This window comes from Cervus canadensis, chromosome 28 (genome assembly GCF_019320065.1).
Source record: "Cervus canadensis isolate Bull #8, Minnesota chromosome 28, ASM1932006v1, whole genome shotgun sequence".
NCBI lineage: Eukaryota > Metazoa > Chordata > Mammalia > Artiodactyla > Cervidae > Cervus > Cervus canadensis.
In genome coordinates, this window is record NC_057413.1 from 19111199 (window position 1) to 19129271 (window position 18073).

An 18073-nucleotide genomic window follows, 5' to 3' on the forward strand; every position below is an offset into this window, starting at 1 on the left:
AAAAGCATCACAGGCAAGGGTACTTTATTTGTCAGTTTCAATCAAAATAGGGAGAAGAACTCTGCAACTTCCACAGCTTCCTTAGAGACCCCTCCTTCCTACCCCAAACAGAATAATGGCAGCACCTTCCTGCATGAAAGACAGCAGTCATGGCCTTGGCAAGGCTTCTGGCTCCACTTCCATGAAAGGTCAGAGAAGCACTGCCCAAAAGCCTTGACCGGGACACAGCCCAGGTCAACAGCAGCAGTCACATCTGACGCTCTGCACAGCAGCAAGCCCAGCACTCAACCTGGCTCCCGAACTTTCCCAAGGTGACCCTGCCTCAGTCCTCCCTCTGCGGCCATGACCACTGCTGTCCAGGAACTGCTACGACTGGCTCAGGCGCACCCCACAGGACCCCCTACCCTCGACCCTGTCAATGACCTGCAGCTCAAGGATGTGTTGTGGTCGAAGGGGGGCTCCGGGCCTGGAAGCTGGAGGAGCTGATCCAGGGGGCTCAGTGCATGCACAGTCCCCATTTCCCTGCCCAGGTGGGTCCCTCAATGTGAGCTCCCCCGCTGGGAGGGATGGCTTTCCCTCTCATCCGCTGCAGACTGGCCGTTCCGTCCCAGCCCTGGTCCTCAGCTCCCCTGCTGAGGTCAGGGAGGAGGCTCACAAGCCCCTGCCCTTGCCTCCTCGCAGTACCTGAAGCTGCGGGAGCGGATGCAGATCCAGAAGGAGATGGAGCGGCTGCGCTTCCTGCTGTCAGACCAGTCGCTGCTGCTGCTCCCCGAGTACCATCAGTGAGTAGAGGTGGGGGGGTCGGGGCTGGGCTGGGGGTCTGGCGGGGACGCCGTCTGCCGGCTCCCAACCCCGCTATCCTTGCAGGTGCTCCGAACCCTGGGGTACGTGGACGAGGCAGGCACTGTGAAGCTGGCCGGGCGGGTGGCTTGCACCATGAGCAGCCATGAGCTGCTTCTCACCAAGGCCAGTACCCAGAGCTACTCCTTTCAGAACTCCTGGGCCAGTGGACACCTACCTCAATGCGACTCGGCCTCGCCTACCACGTGCACGACCTCATTGGGGCCCAGCTGGTGGACTGGTGAGTCTTGCGCCCCAGCCTCTGGAAGATGACAGAGCAATGACCTCAGGTTGGATTTCCTCCCTCCTTGTGCTTCCTTCATAAGCAAAGCCCAGTCCCTCTCCTGTCTTCTGGAACCTGGGAACATTCCTGGCCAAGTTCCGAGTTCTCCAGAACTCAGGAACCCAGCCCCAGCCTTCTCTTTTTCTTGCACAGTGTTTCCACCACTTCTGGAACTCTCCTCCGCCTGCCAGAGACCTGAAGACTCTGCTCGTCATTGCACACCTCCCCAGGGTGGGGATTGAGGGGCCCGGGAGGGCTGCCCACCCTGGATGAGGCAGGGTCACCTTGGGAAGGCTTGGGAGCCAGGATGAGTGCTGGGCTTGCTGCTGTGCTGAGGGTCAGATGTGACTGCCGCTGTTTACCTGGGCTGTGTCCCAGGGGAGGGGTTTGGGCAGTGCTTCTCTGCCCTTTCACGGAAGAGGAGCCAGAAACCTTGCCAACGCCATGGCTCTTATCTTTCATGCTGCAAGGTTCTGCCACTATTCTGTCTGGGGTAGGAAGGAGGGGCCTCAGGTGCTGTGGAGGTTGGACAGAGTTCTCCATATTTTGGTTGAAATTGACAAAGTTCTTCTGCCTGTGATGTTTTCTGGATGTGTTTTGTTTCATGAGACAAGTGAGTTTGGGCACCTCGTTTAGGGGCAGAGGTAAAGCCAAAGTGGGACCTGAGCTTGTTGATCAGAGAGGAACAAGGGACACTGAGGTCAGTTTCCTCTGTGGGTCCACGACGATGTGTCTAATCTCCTAAATGATACAATTTCTGTTAGAGCCTATAAAAAGCAAAAAGCTAGTGTAGTTCAGTTTTTATGGGAGTGAGTGTAAGAGACAGGTTTCCCAGGTGGCTCAGTGGTAAAGAATCCACCTGCCAGTTCAGGAGACTGGGTTAAAAGGAGAAATGGCAACCCACTCCAGAATTCTTCCCGGGAAAATTCCATAGACAGAGGAGCCTGGTGGGCTACAGTCCCTGGCGTCACAAAGAGTTGGACATGACTGAAGCGACTGAGCATGCATGCACAGGCAGGAAGAGAGTTTTCTTAGTATCTTGTTTTCTGGGACCAACAAAGGAGCCGTGTGTCTGAGCCATTTATGAGCCACGTGGGGCGCTCCTGGGCAGATGTATGTGTGTACATGCTACATACACACAGGCACCCAGACCCAACCAATAGTGCCGGTAGCACGGCATTGGAATGAGAGGGGTTAACAGGGAATGACTCAGTCTCTCTCCAGGCCATGATTTCCTCAGATTCCCTCAAGAGATCCAGGTTTCTAGGGTGCCCCCTTCCCAGTTCTGGGTCTGGAGCCAGTCGCAGTTCTTAGTTGTCACATGGTTTCCTGGCTTATCTGAGCCAGGGGAGGAGCAAGGTCCAGAGTCAAAACTCTGCTCCAAGCCCTGGGGTAACGAGAAAGGAGCAGGCAGGCAGGCGGGTCTGAACCCCTCGGGTCCTCCAGCCACGAGGCTGCTCTGGGGTCTGATCTGGGCATCTGGCTTCTTCGCCTTGTCTCTGCAGAAGCCCAGGTCCTGGAGGCAGGATGCGGACAGCTTGAACAGGGCCAGGGCTGGCGAGGGGAGAGTGGGCTCAGAGGGTCCTGATTCGGGGGGAGGGGTGGAGGCTGGCTGCTGACTCGCACCTGTTCTTCCCAGGTTGCTCCTGTTTTCTCCTTCTGTGGTTCGCATAGGGGTCCCCCTGTCTGTGGCCGTGAAACTCCAGGATGCTCCTTCAGGACAGGTGGTGAGAGGATCCGTGTTCCTGAGGAACCCATCCCACGTTAATGAGCTCTGCTCCCGGAAGGTGGATTTCAGCCTCAGCTCAGACAGAGACTTCATACTCCTCAACCTCCCGGTAACGGCCCCACTCCCTCCTGTTGCCGCCCAGGGCCTCCCCTTCTGTTCTCCTCTGTCTTCTTGGAAACATCTTTGTCTTCTCATCCCCCTGCTCCCTTCCTCCCTTCCCACCCCTGTGGTACTTTGTCTTTTAGTCTGTCTTTTCCCTTCTGCTCTGTCTCTGACCCACTCCCTGTCCCTCTCCTCACAGATTCCGCAGGAACGGGCCAGGATCTGTCGCCTCCATCTCCTCCGCGGAGCCCCCAAGGTCCAGCTGATGGTGCAGTCATCATGGCTAAGGGACTCTCTGTCCAAACAGACAGACATGCAGGGTGTCAACCTGCTGTTCTCCTCTCGCCGGGGGCACCTCTTTCTGCAGACTGACCAGCCCGTTTATAACCCTGGCCAGCGGGGTGAGTCTCGGTGCCAGGGCCTCCACCTTTCATGCCTTCCCAGCCACTTGAGTGAGGTAACCTGAAGCCCCTCACAGGAAGGCTGCTTTGCAAACATTTGTTCTCCTTCCCTTCGCTTTCTGGGAGGGGGTCAGGGGTCCAGGGCCCACCCTCTCATGGCTTCTGCTCACCTCCTCATCCTATATTTCCAGTTCGCTACCGAGTCTTTGCTCTGGATCAGAAGATGCGCCCGGCCACTGACATCCTCACGGTCACGGTGGAGGTGAGCCCCCGACCTCTGACCTTCCTAATGGGCCAGGGCTGCTGAACTGGCTTCTGACCGTGACTGCTTCACTCCCATTGCAGAACTCTCAAGGCTTCCGTGTGCAGAAAAGGGAAGTGGTTGCTCCCTCCTCCATCTTCCAGGACAACTTTTTGATCCCAGACATCTCAGCGTGAGCATCTCCTCCTGGGGACCCACCAAAACCTTCCCTGAGCTGTCCACCTAAGCACATGGTCCAATCCTGAGCTTCCTCAGCCCCTGTTTCACACTCCAGTCTCCTCCTGGGGAGTTTGGTGACTGGCTGTCCGCAGACCTCTCACACGAGTGGGCTGAATCTCTCCTTTGTCTATCCCCAGGCCAGTGACGTGAAAAATTTCAGCCCGATTCTCACACAGCCTGGATTCCAATAGCAGCACCCAGTTTGAGGTGAAGAAATACGGTGAGAGCTAGAGACATGAGGGACAAGCACCCCTTTTCCGCAAGGAGGAAGGGGTGGAGCAGAGGTGGGGGTGCAGGGCCAGGGAAGGGAGACGCTGCTGCCACAGCCCCGAGGGGAGGGAAATATCTTAAGGGTCCTTTCACGAGTCTGATCTCCCTCCCTTTGCCCTGGGTCAGTTCTTCCCAACTTTGAGGTGAAGATCATCCCTGAAAACCCCTACATCCTGACGACACCTGGCTTTCTTAGTGACATCCAAGTGGTCATCCAGGCCAGGTAACTTCCCCTTGCTCGCGGTCCCTCACACTGGGCCTGGTGCCAGGACGCCCCATGCAGCGTGAACGTGCTGTGGAACCCCACTTCCCTCCCTCGCCCCAGCCCTCAGCCCCTCTTCTGGATCTCTCCTTGGTGGCAGGTACATCTACGGGAAGCCAGTGCAGGGGGTGGCATATGTGCGCTTTGGGCTCCTGGGTGAGGACGGTGAAAAGACTTTCCTGCGGGGCCTGGAGAGTCAGACCAAGGTAGGAAGGAGGGTTGAGGTGCGTGAGGTGGGTGAGGAGAGTGAGGCAGCGTGAGGAGGTGGGGTGGGAGACTCGAGTCTCATCCTCTGTCCTGTCTGCTTCTTTGCCCCAGCTGGTGGATGGCCAGTGCCAAATTTCCCTCCCAAAGGCTGAGTTTCAGGGTGTGCTGGAGAAGCTTCATATTAGCATTAATGACCTCCCAGGGCTGTGCCTCTATGTTGAGTCTCCAGGTGAGTGGCTTCCCCTGATTTTAACCTTGGACCCTCACCTCTGACCTCTGAGCTGACCCTCTGTTCTCTAGCACCAACACCACCCAGCTTCTCTTCAACTAGGCCCCAAAGCCAGGAACAACCCAGAAGATTGTCTCTCTACAACTTCATTTCTGGGCTTTTTCTGGGGAAGGGCAATCTTCCACCATCTATCTCCATGTTGTTGTTTTCACCCACCCATCCACCCATCCTTCCATCCCCCATCCATCCATCCATCACCCAACCATCCACCTATCCATCCATTCATCCATTCACCCATCCATCCATCCACCCACCATCCGCCTATCCAGCTATTCATTCACCTATACATTTATTTATCCACCTATCAATCTGTCCATCCATCCAGCAAACATCTATCCATCCACACAAACATCTATGGATCCACCCATCCATCCATCTACTTGACAAACCATTTATCCATCCACCTATGTCTCGATCCATCCATCGAACCATCCATCCCTTCTATGTTGACCTCAAAACACACAGAGATGAATAGACAATGGTTTCTGCCCTGAAGAGTTCTGCCTTGGTGGAGGGAAACACTAGAGCTCCCTCTCCCCGTCCCCAGCCCTCCTTTTCCTCTCTTCCCAGGTCTCCATGTCCACTGCTCTCCACCCTGATCTTTTTTTTTTTTCCACTCTGTAACTTGCAGGAGGAAAGATGGAGGAGACAGAGCTCACATCCTCCCATTTCGTGTCATCTCCTTTCTCCTTGGATCTAAGCAAAACCAAGCAGCAGCTTATACCCGGGGTCCCCTTCCTGCTGCAGGTTTCTTCTGGAAGGGGGAGGATGAGCAGTGGGGGCAGGGAGTGGGGGACAGGAGGGCACAGTGTCGGCAGGGAGTGGGGGACAGGAGGGCACAGCGTCGGCAGGGAGCGGGGGACAGGAGGGCACAGCGTCCCACTGACTGCACTCTTCCCTCTGCCCCTCCCTGTTTACCTAGGCCCGGGTCCGTGACATGTCAGGCTCCCCAGCCTCTGGCATCCCCGTCAAAGTGTCTGCCAAGTTGTTTTCTGGATCTACTTCTAAAAATGAGGACTTTGAACGGAACACAGATGGGAGTGGCCAAGTCATTGTTTCCATTGGTGTTCCTCCGACCATCTCAGAAGTGCAGCTCTCGGTAGGACCCCACCCTCACGGGAGTGGGTGGGCTGGGAGAGAAGCTTCCCAGGCTGGCAGGTGGAGGGGGGGAAGCTCGGTGCCTGGGCCCTTTCCATTGACCCTGCGACCCCTGACCTCTCTCCAGGTGTCTGCAGGCTCCCCACACCCTGCCACAGGCGGTCTCACTGTGAAAGCCCCCCTGTCCAGAAGCTCTGGGTTTCTGTCCATTGAGTGGCAGAATCCTCGACCTCTTAAAGTTGGAGAGACTCTTAACCTAAACCTGCAGGCCGTGGGCATCAGTGGGAGCTTCTCACACTTCTACTACATGGTGCGCATGACTGGGCTACAGGGGAGGACAGGGGTGGGAGGGTCTCAAGCAGGAAGGAGCCCTCAGGGTGGGTGGTGGTCTCAGGGCTGAGGATGGGCAGTGAGGAGCACCCTGCTCTCCCCCAGATCCTGTCCCGGGGCCAGATCGTGTCTGTCCATCGAGAGCCCAAGAGACACCTGACCTCCATCTCCGTGTTTGTGGACCATCACCTGGTGCCCTCCTTCCACCTCGTGGCCTTCTACTATCATGGGGGTGTCCCGGTGGCCAACTCCCTGCGAGTGGATGTCCAGGCTGGAACCTGTGAGGGGAAGGTAACTGGCATCGGAAGAGATGGTGTGTGTGCGTGTGCTGGGAGGATTAAGAGAAAAGACTGGATGACTGCAAATGGGGTGATTTAGTTTGGGGTGCACTGAGGATGCACAAGACTGAAAGAATTCTCCCCACCCTAACTGCCCCCACCTGCCACCTCTGCCAGCTGGAGCTGAACATGGACAGTTCCAAGGCGTATCGTCCTGGGGACACTGTAAAACTCAACCTGTAAACAGAGTCTCGAGCCCTGGTGGCCCTGGGAGCTGTGAACACGGCACTGTATGCTGTGGGTGGCAAGTCCCACAAACCCCTCGACATGGTCAAGGTTGGTCAAGTCCTCTCTCTGATCCTCCCTTCCCTCCGAGCTCATCCTCCTGCTGCCTGAAGCCCATGCCAGCCACTAGAACTCACTCACCTGGACTGTTCTCAATCCTCCCTCGAGCCGTGGCCCTGGTGGCCTCTGTTTCCACTCTCTGTGTCTCTCTCGTACTTGTCTGGACCCTGCCCTCTCACCTGCAGCTGAGTATGCGATCGTGGCCACAGTCACTCTTGTCTCTGCAGCATCTCTCCTTTCCTCACCAGGTCTTCGAAGCTATGAACAGCTATGACCTTGGCTGTGGTCCTGGTGGTGGAGACAGTGCCCCTCAAGTGTTCAAGGCAGCCAGTCTGGCCTTTTCTGATGGAGACCATCGGACTGAAATCAGAAAGAGTGAGGACAGAGGAGGAAGGGGACTGGGTGGTGGGAAGGTAAGGAAGAAGGCCTGTTCCGTGAATTCCACATGCACTTCTGCATGCCGTGCTCTGTCCGCCGCTTTGAGCAGCTCGAGCTGCGACCAGTCCTCTACAACTACCTGGATAGAGATCTGACTGTGAGGCCCCTTGGGGGCTGAGCGCACGGTGGTGGAGGGGATTGGGGCAGGTGAGCGGTGGGGAGCCTGACTGGGCTGGGACTCTGGCCCTCCCTGTCTTCCTGCCCCCAGGTGAGCGTCCACGTGTCCCCAGTGGAGGGGCTGTGCCTGGCCGGGGGCGGAGGGCTCACCCAGCAGGTGCAGGTGCCCGCGGGCTCTGCCCGGCCCGTTGGCTTCTCTGTGGTGCCCATCGCAGCTGCTGCCGTGTCCCTGAAGGTGGTGGCTCGAGGATCCTTAGATTTCCCAGTGGGGGACGCAATATCTAAGATTCTACAGGTCGAGGTGAATGGAACCCCCCTGAGACTAGGTCCCCAGCTCCCAGATTCACCCCCTACTCTGGCCCTCTCTCTGCATGACGCCTGAGGCCACCCCCAATCCCAACGCTTTGGTTCATTTGCATCTCCCACATTTCTGGTGCGACTGTGTTCCTGAAGTTCCAACTCCGGGTCCTGAGGAGTGTGCACTGGGAGGGGCAGGCTGTAGCCTGTGTGGTCTCTCACAGCTACGTTTTCCCTCCACAGAGAGAAGGGGCCATTCACAGGGAGGAGATGGTCTATGAACTCAACCCCCTGGGTGAGTGACCTCCACTCACAGACATCAGTGTCCTGGGGGGTGGTGGGGGGCAGAGGGTGTGGACAGCAGGACAGACCGCTGACTCCCCTCATCTTCCCAGACCCCTGAAGCCGAACTTTGGAAATTCCTGGAAACTCTGATCCCAATATTATCCCTGAAGGAGATTTCAAGAGTGTCGTCAGAGTCACAGGTGGGAGTGTCCTCCAGTCCCTTCCCGGTGCCCACCCTTGGATTCATGTGAAACCTGGGCACTTCTGTTTGATCCCGAGACTCCATGACCCTCCAACCCTGGCCCCCAGTTATGCTCTCTTGACCCTCCATCCTGTCCCTCCCCATAGCCTCGGATCCACTGGAAGCTTTGGGCTCTGAGGGGGCCTTGTCACCAGGAGGCCTGGCCTCTCTCCTGAGGCTTCCCCAAGGCTGCGGGGAACAAACCATGACGCTGTTGGCTCCAACACTGGCTGCTTCCCGCTACCTGGACAAGACCGAGCAGTGGAGCATGCTGCCTCCTGAGACCAAGGACCGCGCCATGGATCTCATCCAGAAAGGTTCTGAGGGCAGCGGGAAGCAGGAGTGAGGGCCAGGAGAGGGCAATTAATGGGAGCTGGGCAGCCCAGGTGGCCAGAGCAGGGAAGAGAGATGTGGTCCCCAGTGGAAATGGAGAGCGTGGCCTGGCCACAGCAGTGGGGGAGTCGGTGTGACCTCAGCTGCCTCTCCTCTCCAAGGCTACACGCGGATCCAGGAGTTTCGAAAAGGAGATGGTTCCTATGGGGCTTGGTTACATCGGGATAGTAGCACCTGGTGAGTTTGTGGGAGTGTCCTGGGTATGTGGGAGGGGCCAGGGCTGGTGGGGGCAGAACGAGCTATTATGGCAGGGCAAATAGCTAGGAGCCACCAGGAGTGGGGCCCTCCCCCATATAGGGACCAGTGGCTATGGCCAGAAATGCCTTCCACCCCTCTAGGCTCACGGCCTTTGTGCTGAAGATACTGAGTTTGGCCCAGGATCAGGTGGGCGGCTCTCCTGAAAAGCTGCAGGAAACAGCCATGTGGCTGCTATCGCAGCAACGGGATGATGGCTCATTCCACGACGCCTGTCCTGTTATCCACAGGGAAATGCAGGTATGGGGCTGGGAGGCTGGGCCAAGGGCACAGGAGGGATGAGTCGCCCTGCCCCTCCACACTCGTGGTTGGTGCCTCCTTTTCTCGCCACTTCAACCAGGGAGGCTTAGTGGGAAGCGATGAGACTGTGGCGCTCACAGCCTTCGTGGTCATTGCCCTTCACCACGGGCTGGCGGTCTTCCCAGACAAGAATTCAGAGCAGTTGAGGAGAGTGGTAAGACAGCTATGTGTCTCCCCTTTGCCAATCCCCTTTCCCCTCAGGAGCCCATTCCACAGTCCTCCCCACCAAACACTTTCTTCCAGGAAAATTCCATCTCAAGAGCAAACACCTTCTTGGGGGCGAAAGTAACTTCTGGGCTCCTGGGCTCCCATGCCTCCGCCATCACGGCCTACGCCCTGTCACTGACCGAGGCCCCCGAGGACCTGCGGAGTGTTGCCCACAACAACCTCATGGCCATGGCCCAGGACATTGGTGGTGAGGGGGTCCTGGCAGTGAGCCTGGGGCTTGGGAGAGCTTGAGACCCCTGAGTGTGTCCAAAGGGGGAAACGGAACTAATGGAGGCCCTCGGAGGGAATCAGAGCAGACGCAGGGGTGACTGGGAAATCAGGAGAGACTAAAGGGGCAGCGTCAAAGGGCCAGACGACTAAGATCCTCCCCCGTTCACCTGTGGGTCTCCTTTCACCCAGACAAGCTGTACTGGGGCTCAGTCACTACTTCTCCAAGCAACGTCCTGTCACCCACTCTGGCTCCTCGCAGCCCAGCAGACCCCATTCCCCAGGCCCCGGCCCTGTCGATTGAAACCACGGCCTACGGCCTGTTACACCTGCTGCTATGGGAGGGCAAAGCTGAATTGGCTGACCAGGCTGCATCCTGGCTGAGCCGCCAGGGCAGCTTCCAAGGGGGATACCGCAGCACCCAGGTAGGGGCTGTCCTGGGGTTCTAGGGTGGCTGGTCTTGAGATCGAGTACCTGAGTCCTGGCCCATGTTCCCCAGGACACTGTTATGGCTCTGGATGCCCTGTCTGCATACTGGATCGTGTCCCACACCACCGAGGAGAAGGGGCTCAACGTGACCCTCAGCTCCTTGGGCCTCAGTGGGCTCAAGTCCCACGTGTTGCAGCTGACCAACCACCAAGTTCACAGGCTGGAGGAGATGCTGCAGGTGAATCATTCCCTCACCTGGGTGTCGGGACACCTGGGCTTCCCTCGGCCAGGCCAGAAGCCATCCCTCTCCATCACCCCTGCTGAATCCCCACGGCCCCTCTTTCTGATAACTCTGTGGGAAGACTTATGGCTCTGTGATCTGTAGCAAGTCACCCAGCTGTGAGCTTCATTTATCTGATCTGAAAATGATTCACGCAGAATCTACAGAGGGTTTAGGAGATGGTGGAGAGAGAATGCGGGTGAAGATAGAAAGTGTTGAAAAGTGAGGTGGGGAGAGGAGGTGGAGGTATTTTGGTGGAGGAGGTAAGTTGAAGCAACAGTGTGCCCTTCTGACATCTCTTTCCCTTTTCTGCTTGTGACAGTTTTCCCTGGGAAGCAAGATTAACGTGGAGGTGGGAAGAAACAGCAAAGGAACGTTGAAGGTGAGCGCTGGTACCACTGGGCGGGCAGAGCGATCAGAGTGAAGCTGGGGTGTTGAGTGGGAGACCTGCAGGCAGAGCTCATGGCCTGGGAAGGAGGAGGAGACCCCTGGGTTGCGGTTCCCTGTGCTCTGTCCTGGGCACGTGCCCCTCACTCTGCTCTCCTCCCTCACTAGGCGCCTGTCATCCCCTTCAGCCCCTCAGTGCTGATGCTCAAACACTTGGTGCCTCAACCCTAGTGTCTCCCCTGAGCTCTGAGCATCTCTGCCGTGGTTGTGCCCCAAACCTTCTCTTCCTCCTGTGTCTCCTTGTCTGACTGACAATGTCCCTTCCATACAGGCGCCCAGCTGCCCCTCCTGGGGCCCTCTTAGTGCCCCCTGCTCCATCCTAAGCCTGTCCTCATGACCCCAGTAACTCCTCCTCTGCCTTTGCCCCAGCCCAGTCACCTCCCCAGCAGGACAGATCCTTCCATCTACACACATCTCCTGGCCCTGAATGTCCTTCAGCTGCTTCTTGTCCCCCGTGATACACTCATTCTCCTCCTTCAGGCTTTGCCTGGCAGCTGTTCCTAAACTTTTCGTTGTAGCCTCTTTGGTGTATGTGTACAATGCTTGCCCCCAGACCAGGACCCTGCTCTGCTCTTTGTCTCACCCAACACCTCAGCTTATTTGTATTTCTGGACTGGTCTGGGAGGTGGATGGGAAAGGGCAGAAGGCCTCAAAGCTCTTAGCCCAGGAGCTAAGGGATCCAGAGGCTTGTGGCTCTGGAGAGAGGTCTGTTGCCCTAAGTGTCCCCATGTCCCCTTCCCACCCCTTTGGAGCCAGGTTCTTCGCAGCTACAATGTCATGGACATGCCAGGATCTTCAGATTAAAGTGATGGTCGTGGGCCACGTCGAGTACACAAGTGAGTGTTGAGGTCACATGTGAGCCACTTTGAGACCGAGGACCCCCACGTCCTGCTGTACTTCGACTCGGTGAGCAAGGAGGGTGACAGAGGGGCGCCGAGCTGGCGCTGCGTTTCCTGAGCTCATGTCAGGGGGTCTCCCAGGAGGCAGGTGTATCAGCAGCTACGGCTCTGGGAGAGAACTTGTGGTGTGAGCAGGGAGACAGGACAGGAGGGGTCAGAGCCTTGGCCAGGGAGGTTCCCCGCTGCCTGCAGGGAGGTGGGGCTGAGCCCCTTCTGTGTCTTGGGGTCCAGGGCCAGTCAGCCAGGGAGGGCTTGAGAGAGAGCCTTTCATAAAGCTGAATGTATTCAAGTTGAGGGACTGCTTCTTTTTCATTGACCTTCTCTTTTTTTGTTACTTTTTATATAAATGTGTATTTTATCTTTTTTGAAATGATGGTGATCTTAGATGAACTGTTGTTGTTTTTTTTCCCCATGGCCATCTTTGACTAACACACAGTCATCAACACTCTGATGGCCCTCAAAAAAGTTTTTTGAACATTTACTGTAACCTCTTGGAGAAAAATGTGAAAAAGGCATGTTAAGACTGTGATACCACTCGTCAGGAGTGACTGAGATACAACTGGCCAGGTATTTGTGGGTCAGGGAGACCCTCCCTGAGCAGTGTGTGCAAAGCAGACCCTGTTGGCTTGAGAAGCCAGGGAGAGGATTCTGGTTGAACACAGTGGAAAATGAGGAAGATGTCAAGTCGGGGAGCTCACTGTGCAGCTTAGGAAGGAAACTCACGTGGGATACCAGGCTGGACTGGAGCAGTGTGGGCATGAGGAGAGGGATCTGGGCCTAGACATGAGTGGCGGAGTCACAGAGGGCAAGCAGAAGGCTAGCACTTGCTGTTACCAAGCAGAAAAGGGAGGCCTTAGCTGTATCATTGAGGCTATTGAGAGGGCGAGTGGGTTTGGAGGGCAAACAGACGGAATCGGGAGAGTTTAATACATTCTGTAAAAGTCCCAATACAAGAAAAAGGCTGAACATTTGGGAGAAACTGCCCACCTGCAGAGTTTGGGGAATGATGAGACCGCCCTGGGGAGCACAGAGAAGGGGAAGGGCCTGTGCCTCTGGGAGGGACGAAGCAGGAAGGTCAGAAATGACCAGGTCAGAATCAGGGGTGGTCTGGAAGCTAGCCCTGAGGGTAGGGAGAGCTTTGTGAAGAATGTGTCCATGAAGTGAGCCTCTGTGAAGGTGCCAGGACAAGAGACTGGGGTGAGGTCACCATGTGGGCAGTGAAGTCAACAGAGATCTTAGGGAGCAGTTTTTAGAAATCCGGAGGCTGGAAGGTAAGAAAACATAAAGGACACTGAAGATAAGACCGACCAGAATCAAACAGGCCAAGCAAATCCATCATAGCGGTTTATGAGGGCTCAGGGCCCAGAGGTGGGTCCCTGACTTCCCTCTACCCATCTCCCCCCCGGTGCCAGGTCCCCACCTCCCGGGAGTGCGTAGGCTTTGGATCTGTGCAGGAGGTGCCCATGGGGCTGGTACAGCCGGCCAGGGCCATCCTGTATGACTACTACAACCCAGGTGAGATGCTGGAGACACTCGGGAGGGTTGGGGTAGGTGGCAGTGAGGGGTGGCAAGGGAGTCCTGTGGGTCCATCGCCCGGGAGGGAGAGAGAGGGCAAGTGCCCTAACGCCCCTCTGCTTTTCTCCAGAGCACAAAAGTTCTGTGTTTTATGGGGAACCACATAAAAGCAAACTATTCTCCATGTTGTGCTCTGCAGCTTTCTGCCAGTGTGCTGGGCATGAGACCCCTCACCCTTGATCTCACAGCACCATGTTTACAGCGGGGAGGGCAGGGGTTTGTATGGGAGCAACAAAAGGAGACACCGAGACACGTGACTGGCCGAGTCCTCCCCCCACTCCGCCCCCATCACTGGGCACTGGCGCTCTCCCAGGCCGCGGCCTCCACTCCCCCGGGCTGCAACCGCACCTGGAAAGGCTGGACCTTGAGGTTGACGCCGCAGTAGGGATCCGGCTGCAGCGACGGCAGGGTGCCCACGGGCGGCGGCAGCACCGTGAAGGCCTGCAGCAGTCACAGGAGCACCACGAAGAGCTCCAGGCGCGCCAGCGACTCGCCCAGGCACACGCGCGCCCCACAGCCAAACGCCAGCGCGCTGGGGTTCGCGCCTGGCTCCAGGAAGCGGTCTGCGGGCAGAAGGACCGATCTGGGCTCAGGGGCCGCCGGCCTCCGGCACCCCGCTTCACCACCACCCTCCACCCCGGGCACCCGCCCCACCACGCACCCGGCCGAAACTCGTGCGGCTGCTCCCAGACGGTCTCGTCCAGGGCACCTTGGAGGTTGGGGATAATGACCATGCCCTCAGGGATGTCGTAGCCGAAGATGCTGAGGGTTAGGGTTAAGTGAGAGGCCCTCCTGGACCCCGCTGGTGTCTTGGCCGTTCATCCCTAGGCCTCTGGAGTCACCTGGTAGGCAGTGTGTGGCAAGGCCAGGGGCAGCAACTCTGCAATGGTGGCCTTTAGCAAGGGCAGCTGAGAGCCATCCTTTTATGTGACTCCAGGGTTTGAGGCTCTGGGGCCCAGCTCGAGATCCGTCTTCTCCTGGAGGTATTGCTGAATCTGAGAAATGGAGCCCAAGTCCTTTCAGTGGCCAGCCCTCAGCTGCCAGCCTCCATTGTGTGTGTCTGTGTATCTCTGTGTGTATGTGTGCGCGCACGTGTGCATGCTTGTCACTCAGTCATGTCTGACTCTTTCAGAGCCCATGGACTGTAACCCTCCAGACTCCTCTGTCCATGGAATCTCCAGGCAAGAGTACTAGAGTGGGTTGCCATTCCCTCTTCCAGGGCATCTTCCCAACCCAGGGGTCGAACCTGAGTCTCACACATTGCAGGCAGATTCTTTACCATCTGAGCCACCATGGAAACCCAAACTTCCACCACTCCCTGAAGGATCGCACATGAGACTATGTGCCAAGTAGGAGAACCCATGCCAACCCCACTGACCCACCCCAGTCCTACCCCCACAACACAGCCTGCATTGCCATCAGTGAGCTAGGTTCCCGCCACCCTGGCCAGGCTGCCAGGAAGGATCCCTAGCCTGCCTCCAGGGCATACCTCAGGGTGGTGAAGCAGGAACGCCACAGCCCAGGAGAGGGTGCTCGCCGTGGTTTCAGTGCCCCCAATGAAAAGGTCCACCACAGACATGTGCACGTGTCCTTCCAGGAGCTGTCCGGGGCCCTCTTCTACTCTTTGCCTCCCTACCCTCTGGAGCATGTAGTCCATCATATCCCTCCACTGGCCAGCCACCATGCTCTCCTGAGGAGGGGAGGAGGAGCCGGCCTGAGTGCCTGGCTTGGGGAGCGTGTTGAGACGGTGCCGACAGGTCCAGGACTGCGGGGATGGCCCAGGAGCTGCCTGGCTCTGGGCAGCAGCGTCACCGCTGCCGGCTGAGGAGGAGCCCGGTCCAAGCGCGCTTCCCACCTTGTGGCGCCTCAGCTGCTTCTCCACCATGTGGTCCCTGTTCTCTATGGCCTGCTTCAGCCTCCAGAGCCCAGGGTTGGGGAAGAACTGGGGCAGAGAGTAAGAAGGTGTAGCTGCTGGCAAGGAAGCCTGTTCCCCATCCCCACCCTTTCTCCTAGGACCAGGCGTGTCGGGGCTGCGCCTCCTCACCCTGAGAAAAGGAACCAGGTCCAAAATCTGGATGGACCAGTGGTCCCAGGTCTTCATCAAGTCCTGAACACAGTCGTGAAAGGCATGTACTAAGGTGTCCTCCTGCCAGAAAAGGAGGAAATCCTTTCAGTGCAGAACCAGGAGAGGATCAGGGAGGGGTTGCAGGGGGCAGGGGGAGGGGGGCAGGCACATGTGAGGGCAAGAGAGCCTTGACCTTATCTCCAAAAGTGAGGTAACAGATGATGCTGCAGGTGAGGAGAGAGAATTCCTTCTGGATGGTCACGGGGGCACCAGCTTGGACTCTCATGCGCTGAAGAGAAAGAGCATGAACTAAATAGGGACCTGGGATGACCCTGGTGGTCAAGAGGCTAAGAGTCTCTGCTCCTAATGCAGGGAACCCAGGTTCCATCCCTGGCCAGGGAACTAGATGCCACATGCTTCAGGTAATATAAGTGAAAAAATAGAGGGGCTTCCAGGAGGGGTGAAGCTGACCTGGGCTGACTGTGAGAGTCTAGGCTCACCTTGCAGAACTCCTGGGTCAGCTGCTCCACCCAGGGCTCCATTGAACTACGGGTGCCCAGCAGCAAGGCTGAGCGAGTGAGTTTCTTGTGGGCCTTCCAGAGCAGAGAATAGTCCCCCAGAGAGATGTCCTGGCAGCGCTGAGACACCAGCTTGTCTGCGAGTAGGGGTTGGGGGTGGGAGAGTCGACTTGACCAAGGAAGACACAGGCCTGACCTCCCCTGCCTCCCAAAGCCCTGCTTCTCCCCTCAAGCAACCCCTTACAGGATGGTATCTGGGGTCTGCCGGCAAAATCCACCCACTTCCTGATCATAGCCTCCTCGATGGTCCTCTTGGAGTTCAGCACCACCACCTCTGGCCGGGGGAGTGGTAGGAAAAGCAGGAAGTCAGCAGGAAAGGACACCCCCAACCCTCCTCACTGTTGTGGGTCAGGAAGGAAGCAGACCCTCACCTTGCAGCCCAAGGCGAAGCCTGTAGACAGGCCCGAGTTTCTGAGTCAGGCTCAGCAGATGGATGGGGAGGTTGGGCTGCAGCAGGTGCAGGAAGCCGGGGACCAGAGGTGGGAGGTGGAGGTTTCTGAGCTTCCACCGGCCCCACAGCAGGTGAGCGCCGGCTAGCAGGGTGAGCAGCAGCAGCAGCCCTGCGAGGACCATGGCTGGAGACCCAGGCAGAGGCCCCGGCCCCGCCACTTATAGCTCTCCACACCTCCAGCCATCTGGCTACTTGGGCTGTTCTGAAGCCTCCCTCGACTCCTTCCCTCAGGTCCTTGCCCACTGTCCCGCCCACAAAACAGTACATTCCTGCAATGGCATCCATCCTCTTGGCCTTCGAAAATCCAATATCAAAGAGCAGGCCTTTTCCCATTCATCTATCAAGAGGAAAGGAAAGGAAACACAACCCTGACCTTCTTCAACAGCCAGAATCAGCTTTCTATCAACCGTTCAGGAAAACATGTCCCTGAGGCCTCTCCCACCCCCACCCCACCCCCAATACAGCCTCACCACCACCTTGGACCAGCTTCCTGCCACGGGGTTTGTCTCAGAGAGAAGAATGACAATCCATGCCTAATGTGCCCTCCCAGATGGCCTTTAAAGCACGAAATGAGATGAAAGTGATGTGGTTTTTTCTCTTAACTTACAGATAGGGGAACCACATGTCCTGGTTTGCATGTGTTATCCCAGGTTATACCTATAGTCCAAGGGTCATCAGTAATAAGCCTCTTTTTATGCTCAAACTTGAAGATGAAGAATTAAATGTTTCCTCAGTTTGGAGCTCTTACCCTGTACCTGACGCTCTTTGCTTGCAAGGAAAAGAGACCCACTTGAGCTAGTTTGAGCCAAAAGTAAGAATTATTATACAAATACAGGGATATCTCACAGAATCCAAGAGCAGGCAAGTAGAAGGGACTTTCTTGGCCTTAGAAAGCCAGGGATTGTGAACTAAAGAGCCCAGAGACATGGCTGCTTCCTCACGCTTCGTTCCTCCTCTCATTTGTTTATTATTCTTGGCTGCAATGGGCCTGCATTGCCATGCCTGGGCTTTCTCTAGTTGCGGTGAGCAGAGGGTACTCTCTAGCTGTGATACTCGGGCTTCTCATTGCAGTGGCTTCTCTTGTTGTGAAGTGCAGGCTCTAGGCACGTGGGCTTTAGTAGTTGAGGCTCATGGGCTCTAGAACTCGGGCTCAGTCCTTGGAGCCCACAGGCCTGGTTGCTTCATAGCATGTGTGATCTTCCCAGACCAGGGATCCAACCCGTTTCTTCATTGGCAGGTGGATTCTTAACCACTGGACCACCAGGGAAGTCCCCTCCCTCTCTTTGTCTGCAGTCCTCTCCTCCCACTGCAGTCAAGCTGCTTGTGCTCCCAGGTGCAGGCGGCAGAGGACTGCTTTGGGGCTTAGACTCCACAGAATATGGGTCTAGCCCCAGGACAAGAGGGCTTTAATGGTGTGGTCAAACATGCCCCCCATTGATTCCGAAGTCCTCAGGAAGGAACTTGATAGCCACAGCTGGGATCAGGGGCCCAGCCCTCTTCAGGGAGATGTTGCCATGAGGGCTGGGGTCCCAGTGGGCTAAATAGGGCTATCAGGGGCCACTGTTGCGGGTGAGGGGGCAGTGAAGGACTCACAGGAGAGGTCATGCTAAAGAGGGGCGGCAGGACTCAGTGGGAGGCTGGGGCACCTAGGAGGTGGGGTGAGAGCTTAGAGC

At 57.0% G+C, this 18073-nt stretch overlaps 1 protein-coding gene, 1 long non-coding RNA gene and 1 pseudogene across 2 annotated transcripts; 2 read left to right on the forward strand and 1 right to left on the reverse strand.

The window, feature by feature from the left end:
* The first annotated feature begins 118 nt into the window (after positions 1-118).
* LOC122429833 lies at positions 119-930 on the forward strand. Its single transcript, XR_006266153.1, has 3 exons — positions 119-530; positions 682-792; positions 868-930. It is a non-coding gene; the product is annotated as an uncharacterized LOC122429833 (long non-coding RNA).
* Positions 931-1727: 797 nt separating this feature from the next.
* On the forward strand, positions 1728-12051 carry LOC122429227 (complement C4-B-like). The gene is given in 30 exon segments (XM_043449472.1): positions 1728-1736; positions 2407-2636; positions 2763-2961; positions 3154-3355; positions 3547-3617; positions 3701-3789; positions 3974-4056; positions 4233-4329; positions 4469-4574; positions 4687-4804; positions 5496-5611; positions 5787-5963; positions 6090-6272; positions 6398-6583; positions 6748-6906; positions 7164-7328; positions 7562-7771; positions 8011-8062; positions 8163-8252; positions 8401-8610; positions 8788-8863; positions 9025-9181; positions 9282-9395; positions 9485-9656; positions 9869-10101; positions 10176-10343; positions 10708-10767; positions 11589-11614; positions 11616-11674; positions 11677-12051. Coding segments are annotated over 30 exon segments (3930 nt in total). The 3' UTR covers positions 11790-12051.
* A 1202-nt stretch (positions 12052-13253) lies between these two features.
* Positions 13254-16813, reverse strand: LOC122429828 (annotated as a pseudogene).
* Positions 16814-18073: the final 1260 nt, after the last annotated feature.